The following is an 11,397-nucleotide window of genomic DNA, read 5'->3' as shown; positions in this document are numbered from 1 at the left end:
AAGAGATGGAAATGTTTCTGATGTTGGAGAAGATGCCACCCGTTTTATTCATCAACTCGTGCGTAATTGCATTTGCACTTTGCGAAACCTTTGTGATATTCCACTTCGGATTTACCTTACGTATATTGATGATGAATTGAACTCTAGATAAGAGTTGCTGCATGGTCCGTCCACAATAGTTAAACAGCTTTCAAGACTAACTTAGAACACAAACTCCCCTCAATCTAATCTCCAACTAACCATTGATCAAACTTATTACTTTTCCCACTTTTTATAAAAAAAATTCAATTCACCTCAACCTACTTCATACATTTTAAATATATATTTCAACCTATTTACATTTAAATACATCTGAATAAAATTTATAAAATATTACCATTCACAAACCAACGCAATTCAGATCATCTCAACATCCTAACGCAAGCCTTAGGGTCACCTTCCGGTGAGACAGAAGGCCTCGCAAGGAGAGCGGCCAGAGCACAATTCGGTGGTTATGAAAATTTTTGCCCAGCTGTGGATAGCTTTTCCTTTTGAGTTTTGACAGAGAGCTGCAACGTTGGAGTACTCATTTCTGACACCTCTGAGATGTTTTCTAGAATTCAATGCTTCTAATCAAACAACAAAAACAAAACATAGAGCTGAACACACGCAGGCACATTTCGATATAGTCAGTCCCCATCCATCCAATAATTGGAACATATGGGTATGTATAATCAATGAGTTGACACACGAGGATCATCTCTAAATGCTACAATTTATGAATTTCAAATACATTTCTATCGGTTTTCTTAAACGTAATCAAATCTTATCAAGTCTGTGAAAGGAAAGCGGAAAACAAAATATAGCACCAATTCTTGAAAAAATCGTTTTGAGTACCAAAATTAGAAACCTATAGATTAAAACGTATAATTCAGACTAACAGGAAAAAAAATTTATAAAAGCACCCATTATAAGAAAAGATTACACAAAATCCCTCTCCAGAACCCCAACAAAAACCACCATCCTCTACAGAAAAGCAGGGGGGGAATTTAAAGACAAGAAAAGGAAAATTCAGTGCTAAGAAATAAACGATGCCATATGGTTTGCTGGATTTGGTACATAAGCTGCTATGGTGTCGCCAGTTCTGCTCCTTTGTCTCCGGAGACCAGACCGAGAGCATACTCAAATAAGCAATCACAGTAAGCCCCACCTGCACATTTACATGCTTTCCACCACCCAGCCACCAATAGCAAAAGTATAAACTTTAAAATCTGATAGAAGCCCTCAATGTGAGCAGCCAGCAGGCACTCGCTGCAGCCAATTCAGCAACTAATTAACTGAATCATAGGAAGTAATCAGGTGTTCTCCGGGTTACATCAGGCTCTCCCCTCCTTGGAGCAGGCTCAAACTGCACCCAAACAAAAACGTTTTCATTATCACCCATTTTGCAAAGACGGTGTTCCAACACCAGAACTGTTCATTGAGTGTGGGAAGAGAGAGAGAGAGAGAGAGAGAGAGAGAGAGAGACCTGAATGAATGTATGGCCCTTGCAGTCATCAACTTCCAGGATGGATGCCATGTTGCCACAGCGATAACAATAATTAGGTGCACTAAATATCGTAACCACTTTTTGTTCCTGCAACAAGTAATACACATTAAGGACACAACTCCCCAACTCAGTCAATCAAAACCTCAACATAAGCTTGTAAGCCCTTACATGACCCCAGTTATATCCTTCCATAACCAGCTGGTGAGCTCTAGCAATCAGCTTAAGGTTGTTAGTATGGTTAAACTGCTCAGATATGTCCTGCAAAAAGATTCCAGCAAACAGATCAATAAAGATTGAAATTAACTTGGAAAGATGGATTAAACAAAAGGCAGAAAATAAGCCACCTGGCCAAAGGTGTATCCGGCACCTCTAGGTGAGATACCCCAACCACAACGATCATCTGGGTCAGACCATAAAAGATCGCACATGGGTCCCTCATGAGGAACTTCTTGAACACGATCAAAGTTACGAATGTTATCAAGGGTTTCAATGGAAGGGGACAATCCACCATGCAGACAAAATATTTCAGATTCAACCTTGAAAATTGAAGGAAATGTTAATATCTCGCCACAGTATCATTATCAAGACTTAACAGTTAACAAACTACAATGTATCTAAAATTAAGCATTTGCAATAATAATTGAAATTTTTTATTTTTTTAATGTCGGGGAACCTCTCCAAGGCAGGGCCCTTCGGACCCACCCCTGCAGAGTAAACCCCGGTCCCATGCACCGCACCCTCGGAAGTTTCCTTGCACGAAACTGGTTAAATTGCTGGCTTTCACCCAAGGGTGTGGTCCCAAAGGATTGTTTGCGCCCATTAGATGTTGAACCTTGGACCTTGAGGGGAGTGATACCCCAAGACCAAGGCCTTCACCACTTGGGCCAACCCTTTGGGGTTATGATAATTGAAAACTGAAAGATTGTCTGTAACTACAGCTCAAAAAGATGATGAATTATGATGCAGAACAAGAAAAATAATATATAGTTCAAGTTATGAAGAAGTAACAGGTCAGAAAAAGTTGGTAGCCAAGTTCTCTCTAGCATAAAATGAAATCCACACGGCAACCATACAAGTTTTTCCAAAGCATGGCCATCATGTGATCAAAGCTCTTTACAATTGAAGAGCTTCTTCGACACAGCATTACCAGCAGGGTAAGTGCATACATATCCAGTTGGACAGAAGGGTGGCCAGTTGATAGTTGTTATATCATGATATGATGTTAATGACACTGCATTAATGATCATAAGGAGGTTGCAAGAAGCAGCTAATAGTTCTCCTTTTCTTTTTCAAAGTTCTTAACAGATAAAATTTTGCGAGTCCTCCAATTCAGTTGTTCATCATGGATTGAACTTTGGCTAAACAAAGCTTCATCATACCTATTTTGATCAGACACATATAAACGGTTCCTTAGTATAACTCTAGATTGTTCTTCTTCCTTGCATACCAAAATGCCAACAACAGTGCACACTAGAAACTCGAATCAAACAGATGCAGGATAGCACTACCCTACAAGAAGCATTTAAAGCATCAAGGAAATAGCAATATATAACTATACTAACCAATGCTGTCAGCGGGAAATAGTCAAACAAATCTGTAAAGATCTTCCAAACATTGGCATTACCATACCTGAAAATAAATCAAAGAGAATTTGCCTTCAGAGACTACTGGATAAGATATAATTGAAAGAAATTAAAGAGCTCAAAGGAGGTAGGTCAGGAGTAGGATTTACATTGAAGGGACTAGCAGTCCATCTTAAGGTAACAGATTTCCAAAATTGAGTACTAATACACAACCCTTTTACAACTCCCCTTACAAATATGTTAAATTGAGTGCATTTTTGTAAAATAACTTGTAAAATAATAGGAGTATCATTATTTACAAAATTGTCATACATTTAAAACAGAGTAGTAAAAAATCGTAGAAACGCTTGTCTTCATCATTTTCCATTTATGAAACTGTTTTATCCCTCTATAAGCTGGGTTCGAGTTGTTGAATTTATTTTAGTAGTTATAACATTTTTTTTTAAGAAATGCTTGGTCTACACAGAAATCTTGCACAAGAAATCTATACACTTGCGTGGCTTAATATGATCCATCAAATTGTAAAGCCCTTTTTATTGTGAAGTAGATCTGATGGATCATGTTAAACCACAGCAGCGTGTAGACTTTCTTGTGTAAGATTTCTGTGTAGACTTAGCACTTCTCTCTTTTTATTCATCTTCTATTCAGCAGTCTCTGTAACATGGATCATTTACCACCTACAAAGCCCTCACAAACCCGGCACAGTTACCTCAACATGATTAGGTGTATATGAATACAAATTAAATTACAAAAAAAGCATCAAATGTTCCTTAGGCTCCATTTGGTAGGACAAAAGGGAAGAAGGGCGAGAAAGGGAGGACAGCAAAATAGAAAACAAGAAGAGATTGGTTTCCCATCTTGTGTTTGGTACCAGGGATGGAAAAGTGGAAGAGAGAAAAATAGATCTTGTTTTTCCTTGATTAGAAAAGTTGAAGTATCACAAAGTGGGAAAGATAATAATTTAAAGAATTAATATGATAATGGGAAAATGTGAGAGGATTAAAAAGTATAGGCATAAAATAAAAAACAGACCAAACAAGAAAAAGGGGGAAAATGCCATAGAGCCTTGAAATAAAATCACAAGTAAAGATATATCATGCATTAAAATAGTAGTTTGAAATGAACCCCAAGCAAACCAAAGACGCTAATAAAACTCACTTTCGAAGGCATTCATCATAGAACCCATAAACTTGAGTAATCTGCAATGAGAAAATAAGGCCATAATAAGCAAAAACCACTCAATGCAACCGAATAATAAATGGAAAAGCATGAAAAAGTAGCATTATAGAAGAGTTAACCAAACATTGCATTACAATTTACACCTTGCAACCCAGACAAAAAAACGTACAGAACCCCAAAATGAACCTCCTAATTATAATAAAACAACAGCTTTATGACCAGCTCCTAACTAATAAATGACATTTACAATAATTTTATTATTAGAATAGAAAAAAAAAAAAAAAAAAAAACATTACAATGTCTTTACACAAGAACAAACAGTAAATAATGAGAACATAAATTGAAATTACCTGACGGCTTTCATGATTTCCTCTCAGAATGGTAATCCGTTGAGGATAACGCACTTTCAATGCCACCAGAAGCTGAAGAAAGGAGTTAATCAGTACCACAACAATTGTTGCAGCTCAAAAAAGTCACCAAGCTTAAGAAACACATTGACAACAGAAACAAAGAGCATTAAGAACATTCTTTATTACCAATAGACCTGAACTATCAAACTAAACCGGATTTAGACATATTGAAGAGTTTTGCCAGGTACAAGCACACTTCGTGCACCAATTCGCATACCGATGACCTTTTTATTTAAAAAAATACAAATACAAATTTAAAAGAAGAAAATCTCCTATATCATGAAAATTATTTCCGTCTTCAATTCACATCGTTTCGTTAAACATATGCCTTACATATCAATATCGGTGCGCGAATTGGTGCACAAGTGTGCTTGCAAGAAGATTTTTCCCATATTGAATGTTTATTAAACAAGACCCCCATTGTATTGAAAAGAACTATATGGTACATTCAACAAAAGCACATTTGAACTTATAATAATTTGACAACCCAAAACAATGCAACCTTACGGGCAACACACATCACAATGTAAGAGATACAGCAACCGTATGACATATGCAACCCCTCATTCTCCATGCAGCAGCATATTCAACAAAATGGACAATACATAACACCTTCCTAGGAAGAACCAGAGTCTTGTGAATGAATAAAATTACAACCATTATTTGTCCAACTCAATTATGGTTGACAATTTTGAATGTCTCATTTTGAGAGCGTTTAAGGTTCTGCTTGTTGAAAATATTTTTGATTGACAGAGTTTCTTGTCCTCAGAATAGAGAAAGACTTCGTTGTTAAAAATATATTAGATAGGGAAGCTTCACGCCGATTGGTCATGGAAGCCTAATATGCTAGCATGTGGAGATGATGTTGGATAAAATATTTTCAATTGACTGAAAGTTTCTTGTCCTCAGAATAGAGAAAGACTTCACTGTTAAAAAGATATTAGATAGGGAAGCTTCACAGCGATTGGAGGTGGAAGCCAAATATGGTAGCATGTGGGGATGATGGTGTTCCAATGAGGTCAATGGACATTTTGGGAGTAGGGTGTGGAAACAAGGCACCTACACAGGTAGCATTTTTGTTTGGATGGCAGCCTTTAAAGGCCTTAACAACAAATAATTGGAGAAACAGGCATATTGCAATCATGGGTTGGTGTTCTAGCACAAGCAAAATCGGAAAAGCATTGATTACATTCTGCTACATTGTGAGTTGGGTAGGAGCTTATGGACAACAATATTTAGCACTTTTGGCTTGAGTGGGTCATGCCCCAGCAAGTGGTGGAGTTGATGGCATGTTGGAGGAATCCTTATGAGGGTCACAGCAACTTCGTAGTTTGAAAGATGGAGGTCATAATGTCATAGTGATTACATGGATTGGTGTTCTATGTACAAGTAGAATGGGGAAAGCATTGATCACATTCTGCTACATTGTGAGTTGGCTAGGGACTTCATGGACAGCAATATTCAGCACTTTTGTGCTTGAGTGGGATATACCCCAGCAAGTGGCGGAGTTGATGGCATGTTGGAGGAATCCTTAGGTCATAGAAATTTAAAAGTTAGGAGTATTTAACAACGATGCAATGCTCGAACTTGTGAAGATAAAGAGGGGACATGACAGAGTTGAAAGCAATTATTGGATGGCTGCTCATCATAGCCCTCAATTCTCAAATTTTCTAGATTTTTTAAAGATTTTTCTCTTTTTCTACTTATTTCTAGTTGGGTGTTTCCTTTTATATATTTCCTTTGTACTTGAGCTGACCTTTGCACTTTTGATGAAATTGTGTCACAAAAAAAAAAAGAAAAAAAAAACATCATAAATAACAGAAATCTTTCAAATAGTATTTACAGAATCAAAAAGTAAAAGGTATAAACTTATACTTACAGTGACAGTTTCAACCGAATAGTAGCCACGATCGACATAATCTCCCATAAACAAGTAATTTGTATCTGGACACTACCGACAAAGAAATGCAGCCAGAGATGAATATTAAAGTTTTGAATGTCAACTGATCAATATAATCCAAGCAAAGACAAATGAGGCGACAAGAAACCAAAGTCAATGCAAGACGCTTAAATAGATGACATGTTCTACCAGGGAAAAGTAAATATATTAAGACATTAAAAAAAACTTAACCAAAAGAGGATTCAGATAAAAATGTCCCATCTTGCAGTCCCAGTAATGAAGAAAAGTTATTAGCAACATGGGCTCATGGGAATAGAGAAGATTAAAAAAATATCCTTCATAGCACAATATATGTGATGCATACCCTATGTGGCACAAAGACTCTAGTAGCAATGTAGCATAAATAAATGGCATTGCACTTATAGGCTAGGCCACAAAAGTTTGGAGGCTCACTATCTATCTGGAGATTAATTTTGAACAAAGATGATGACCAAAAAATCCTGCAAAACAAAACTATCATTTGAAGAGAGATATCATTCTTAAAGCAAAGTTATTGGTGAATTTATTGTTGGAAGCTCCCAAACTCTCAACTTTGTAACAACTTCATATGCTAACTCATGAACACCCTCAAGCAATAGTTTATTGGATTTAAGCACTTGCCAACCAGTGACTAGTAAACATGGCAAACTTCTTGATAAACCAAGTCCATCCCACTTGCTCGAGACATAAATAGTTGCATAGTTAGACACCTAACGATGAAGGGTTAAGAAATGACTTCATTACAATAATATTCTCCCGGTGGAGTTTCATGGGTTGAATTACATAAAATTATTGGGCAGTCTCTGCACCAAATGTTAGAGGAAAGTAGCAATAGACCATTTTATATACACATGCTTTATTAAGGTTCCTCTAATTTTACCATCCTTCTCATTTTCTTCCAGATCTCATGAGATTGCATTCAAAATTTTGTAAGTAAAAATTAAGTGAGACACATTACAAATGAGCTAATTGAACTTCTTGGTTCACTTCTCCAAAGCTCTAGAGGCCTCGTACACATGCAATAATGATCAATATTTTTTTTTTTTTTATAAGTAAGAGAAAAATATTATTAATCAGAAAAAAGGCACAGCCCGTGTATACAGGAAGTATACATAACACCTAGGGACGTTCTATGTGCGATGAATTAAAGACAGGAACTCATGAACATTGTCCCCGTTTAGTACAATAGCTAAAAACCAAAGCAATAAAGTGTGTAGGAAAAAGTTCTTCAACTCTGCCACAGAGCGTTCCTTGTCTTCAAAGCAATAATGATCAATATTAACACATCATTAAGCCGAGAAACTACAATTAGAGAGTTTCATTTTTCAAGGCAGTTAAATCACAACACCCATAAGTCTCAATCAATAACTGATCGCCATTCAGTTAACAAACATGACAAGAGTAGAATAGGGGCTGAACCAGATTTTTAATTTGGGAAGGCAAAATTATTTTTTTTTAAAAAAGGAGGGAAATAATTTTATGCGATCAACCTAATAAAAACCTTAAAACATATATTTTTTAAAGTCAGTTTTTGAAATTCTCCTCCCACAAGCCTATAGTTGGGTCCGCCCCTGAGTAGAATCCTAAGCCCCAGTCAGAAAAATACCTTCCCTCCAATGCGGAAAAGCTCTGCAAGATCGTGGAACTGCCCATGAATATCACCACAAATTGTAACAGGACTTTTAACAGGCTGCAGTGTCAAAAAATACACAATTACAACTTGCAGTATGGTAAATGAAGATAAAACATGGCGATGCAAGAAAAAGCAAATCATGCATGCAAAACAGCAGCAGAAAACCACTAAGAACTTAGAAGCTTGGATCATTAAACGTAGTACAGACATTAATTCTACATTCCAATCATAGCTCAGCACTGATAAGAGCCTGAATCCACATGGTTCAACCAGCGAGGTGGGTACATAAGAGGACATGGAGACCCAAAATAATACACAAGCTAAAAGTCGTTTTAAAGAAACAGCTTAAATATTTTTTAATGCTGATTCCATTTAGGAATCTCTCTTTCATCACTGGTTGAGTAAATAGAGTCATAAAGAGCAGAAAATGCAATACAATTCATCAGTTAATTTTTTTATTATATGATGTATAATGACCTCAGAGAATAATCTACACTCTTATATAGACTTTAATGGATTAAATGTACATGATTTCCTTGCAACTTCTATAGCGACCTAGATAGGTCTTATCTCTTGTATACCATCTTGTATAATTGGGCTATGCCTATTATAATTAATACTACCGTTTTACTTATCAAAAAAAAATAACGCTAGAAATAGATTATTTGCTATGTCAAGCTCTTTGTTACTTGAGACAGGTGTATAATCCAAAAAGTTCGAATCATCTGAAGCAAGATCAAGCAAATATATGAAAAGATCCTCATCATTTATAGAGACATCACAAGAATGGAAAAAGAAAAAAAAAAAAAAAAGACACACCTGGACATTGCTTTCTTCCATTAATATCTCCTTAGCCTTATCGCACAGCCCCCTTACCTACACCGATATAACAAATTAACAACCATTCTTGATGGAAGAACCATTTTAAATAATCAAATAAGAAAACAATTATTGATAAGGAATATTTTAATGATCTAAAATATCGATAAGTGAATTAAGATCACTGAAAAAACACATTTGCTCAAAAGTAAATTCTAAACCACAATAAATTATAATAAGGTCACAAGAAAAACAAAAGGAGAATAAATGAGTATAGCTACATAGACAAATGTCGAAAACATCCCTTTTTTTTATAAGTAAATGTCGAAAACATCCTACAGAGTCACTGGACTAAAAATGAAAGCTAAGAAGCTAAAAATACATAAGCAAACAAGACTCCATCTAACAAAAGCTGACACACCAGTTGGTTGAAGCCTAAAAACTGGTCCTTCCCTCACAATCAACTTGCAGCATTCAAGCTGACATTCTGAAAGTTAATTGCCCAAAATTTCCAATTTTCAAATAGTTTCCAATATAATCAAATTCCATAGCCAGTTATCTTGGGGAATGCAGTGCTTTCAATCCTGACACTCTACAATGTACAACATAACCAAAATCCAATTAAAAGGAATAATCCATCCAAAAGATAATATAAACCCAACTTTAGACAACATGAGCCTAGGCTTTACAATCATAATAACTGTTAATGTCATGCAGCTGTTCCCATCAAATGTGTTAATACAGCTTATCTGCAGGAAACCATTAAAAAGTCAGGCAGTAAGCATCAGTAGTAGCGTTTTTTATAAGTAAAGAGTTTTATCGATAGCAAACTAGGCAAAATCTCAAGTACTAGTAGCTTTTTAAGGAAGGAGCTCATAATCACATAAAGTCTGCCGTGATGACTCCCACTTCTGTCCTCTATAACCAAAAACAACCCAGCATTCAGTGTGAAAAGCTATTGGACTGAATCGTAGCTATTAGCTGTCAAGATTTGCACATTTCACATCGAAGAAATGGGAAATAGTGGGTTTATGATGGGAAATGTTGGTCCATTTTTCCCTCGCAATGGGGGTTCTCGTGTCTCTGTTAATTGGTGTCATTTTACAGTCTTAAGGCGCCGAAATCTAAAATGGAATGAAGTGTTCCGAAAGGATGAGGAAGGGATAAAAGTATCATATTTAAACTACAGCATACTTGGGTGTCAAGATAGTCTGAAGGATGTTTTATTGAAAGCTGTTTTGGTGCTACCAGGTAGTCTATGTTACTTCATCTCCAGTCCACGTATACTGAAAAACACGCATGGGAGTCGAGACAAACAAGGCCCATTCGACACACACGTTACAACGGATCTGATTCAACTACCAATAAATCGAGAACCTTGCCACCAAATGTATCCCAAGAACCCCCGACTCAAACAATCTTACAGATCACGCGCGCGCGCACAAAAAGGAAAAAAAAAAAAAACAAACAAACAAATTCTTCGATCTGGCTCTCAAAAAAACCCCAACAAATCAAACCCGATCCGTCGTATTACACGATAAATGAAACCATAGATCCATCAAAACCACCCAAAGAAGCAAAAAGCCTAAAAAATTTGGAATAAAAGCACGGAAGATCAAGATGCAGAAAGCACCTCTTGCTCGGACAAGGGCTTGCACTGCATGAGCTGCGAAATCTGCTCGTCCAGGTTCCCATGTGTGCTGGAAGGGACCGAATCCATGCTCTCCACCTCCTATTCCTCCTTCCTCAAAACGCACCGGTTCACAGATCAAGATCCCTTCCAATTTCGCCCAAAAAAAAAAAAAAAACTCGAGATCTCCGAAAACCCTGGCAAACCTCGTCTCCTGGTTCTGCTTTCTCCCGATAGTCTCAGAGAGAGATAACGAAGCCCCAGAGAGAGAGAGAAAGAGAGAGTGGTGAAGAAACCAAAATGGTTAATTTATTTTGTATTTCCGAGCGCTTCTTTCTGGGGTGAAAAATGGATTTTAGCGGTTTAAATTTTCTGAAAAATATGAGATTGGTGGGGGTGGTGTAGTTGTTTGATGCGCGGGCATGGCGCGTGATTCGTAGACAAATTAGGATGTGTAAGCTTGTTTGAGGAAGCAATTGCACGCTCTATCTGAACGCGTGTAGGTTGATGGATGAGTTGCATACTTTAAAAAGGCTGTGGACGGAAATGGTTGTAGCTTAGGAAAGACCATCAAGACACTGATGCCTATGCAAATGCACACTCACTCAATTCTCTTACAAAATTTCCATGTTACATTGCGTGTAAGCTCTTCGATCTCTCGTCCATTCAATTAATA

General features: G+C 36.8%; 1 protein-coding gene across 1 annotated transcript; it reads right to left on the bottom strand.

Moving 5' to 3' along the window:
- Nucleotides 1-854: 854 nt before the first annotated feature.
- On the bottom strand, nucleotides 855-11,063 carry LOC122290857 (serine/threonine-protein phosphatase PP2A catalytic subunit). The gene is made up of 11 exons (XM_043098526.1): nucleotides 10,725-11,063; nucleotides 9,092-9,148; nucleotides 8,246-8,329; nucleotides 6,580-6,651; nucleotides 4,641-4,712; nucleotides 4,270-4,310; nucleotides 3,091-3,157; nucleotides 1,873-2,064; nucleotides 1,697-1,786; nucleotides 1,508-1,615; nucleotides 855-1,387 (listed from the first exon to the last, which is right to left on the bottom strand). The coding sequence occupies exons 1-11, from the start codon at nucleotides 10,809-10,811 to the stop codon at nucleotides 1,322-1,324; spliced, it is 936 nt and encodes a 311-aa protein (XP_042954460.1). The 5' UTR covers nucleotides 10,812-11,063; the 3' UTR covers nucleotides 855-1,321.
- Nucleotides 11,064-11,397: the final 334 nt, after the last annotated feature.

Source organism: Carya illinoinensis, chromosome 13 (assembly GCF_018687715.1).
Source record: "Carya illinoinensis cultivar Pawnee chromosome 13, C.illinoinensisPawnee_v1, whole genome shotgun sequence".
Classification (NCBI taxonomy): domain Eukaryota; kingdom Viridiplantae; phylum Streptophyta; class Magnoliopsida; order Fagales; family Juglandaceae; genus Carya; species Carya illinoinensis.
This window is presented reverse-complemented; position numbering and strand designations above follow the sequence as displayed.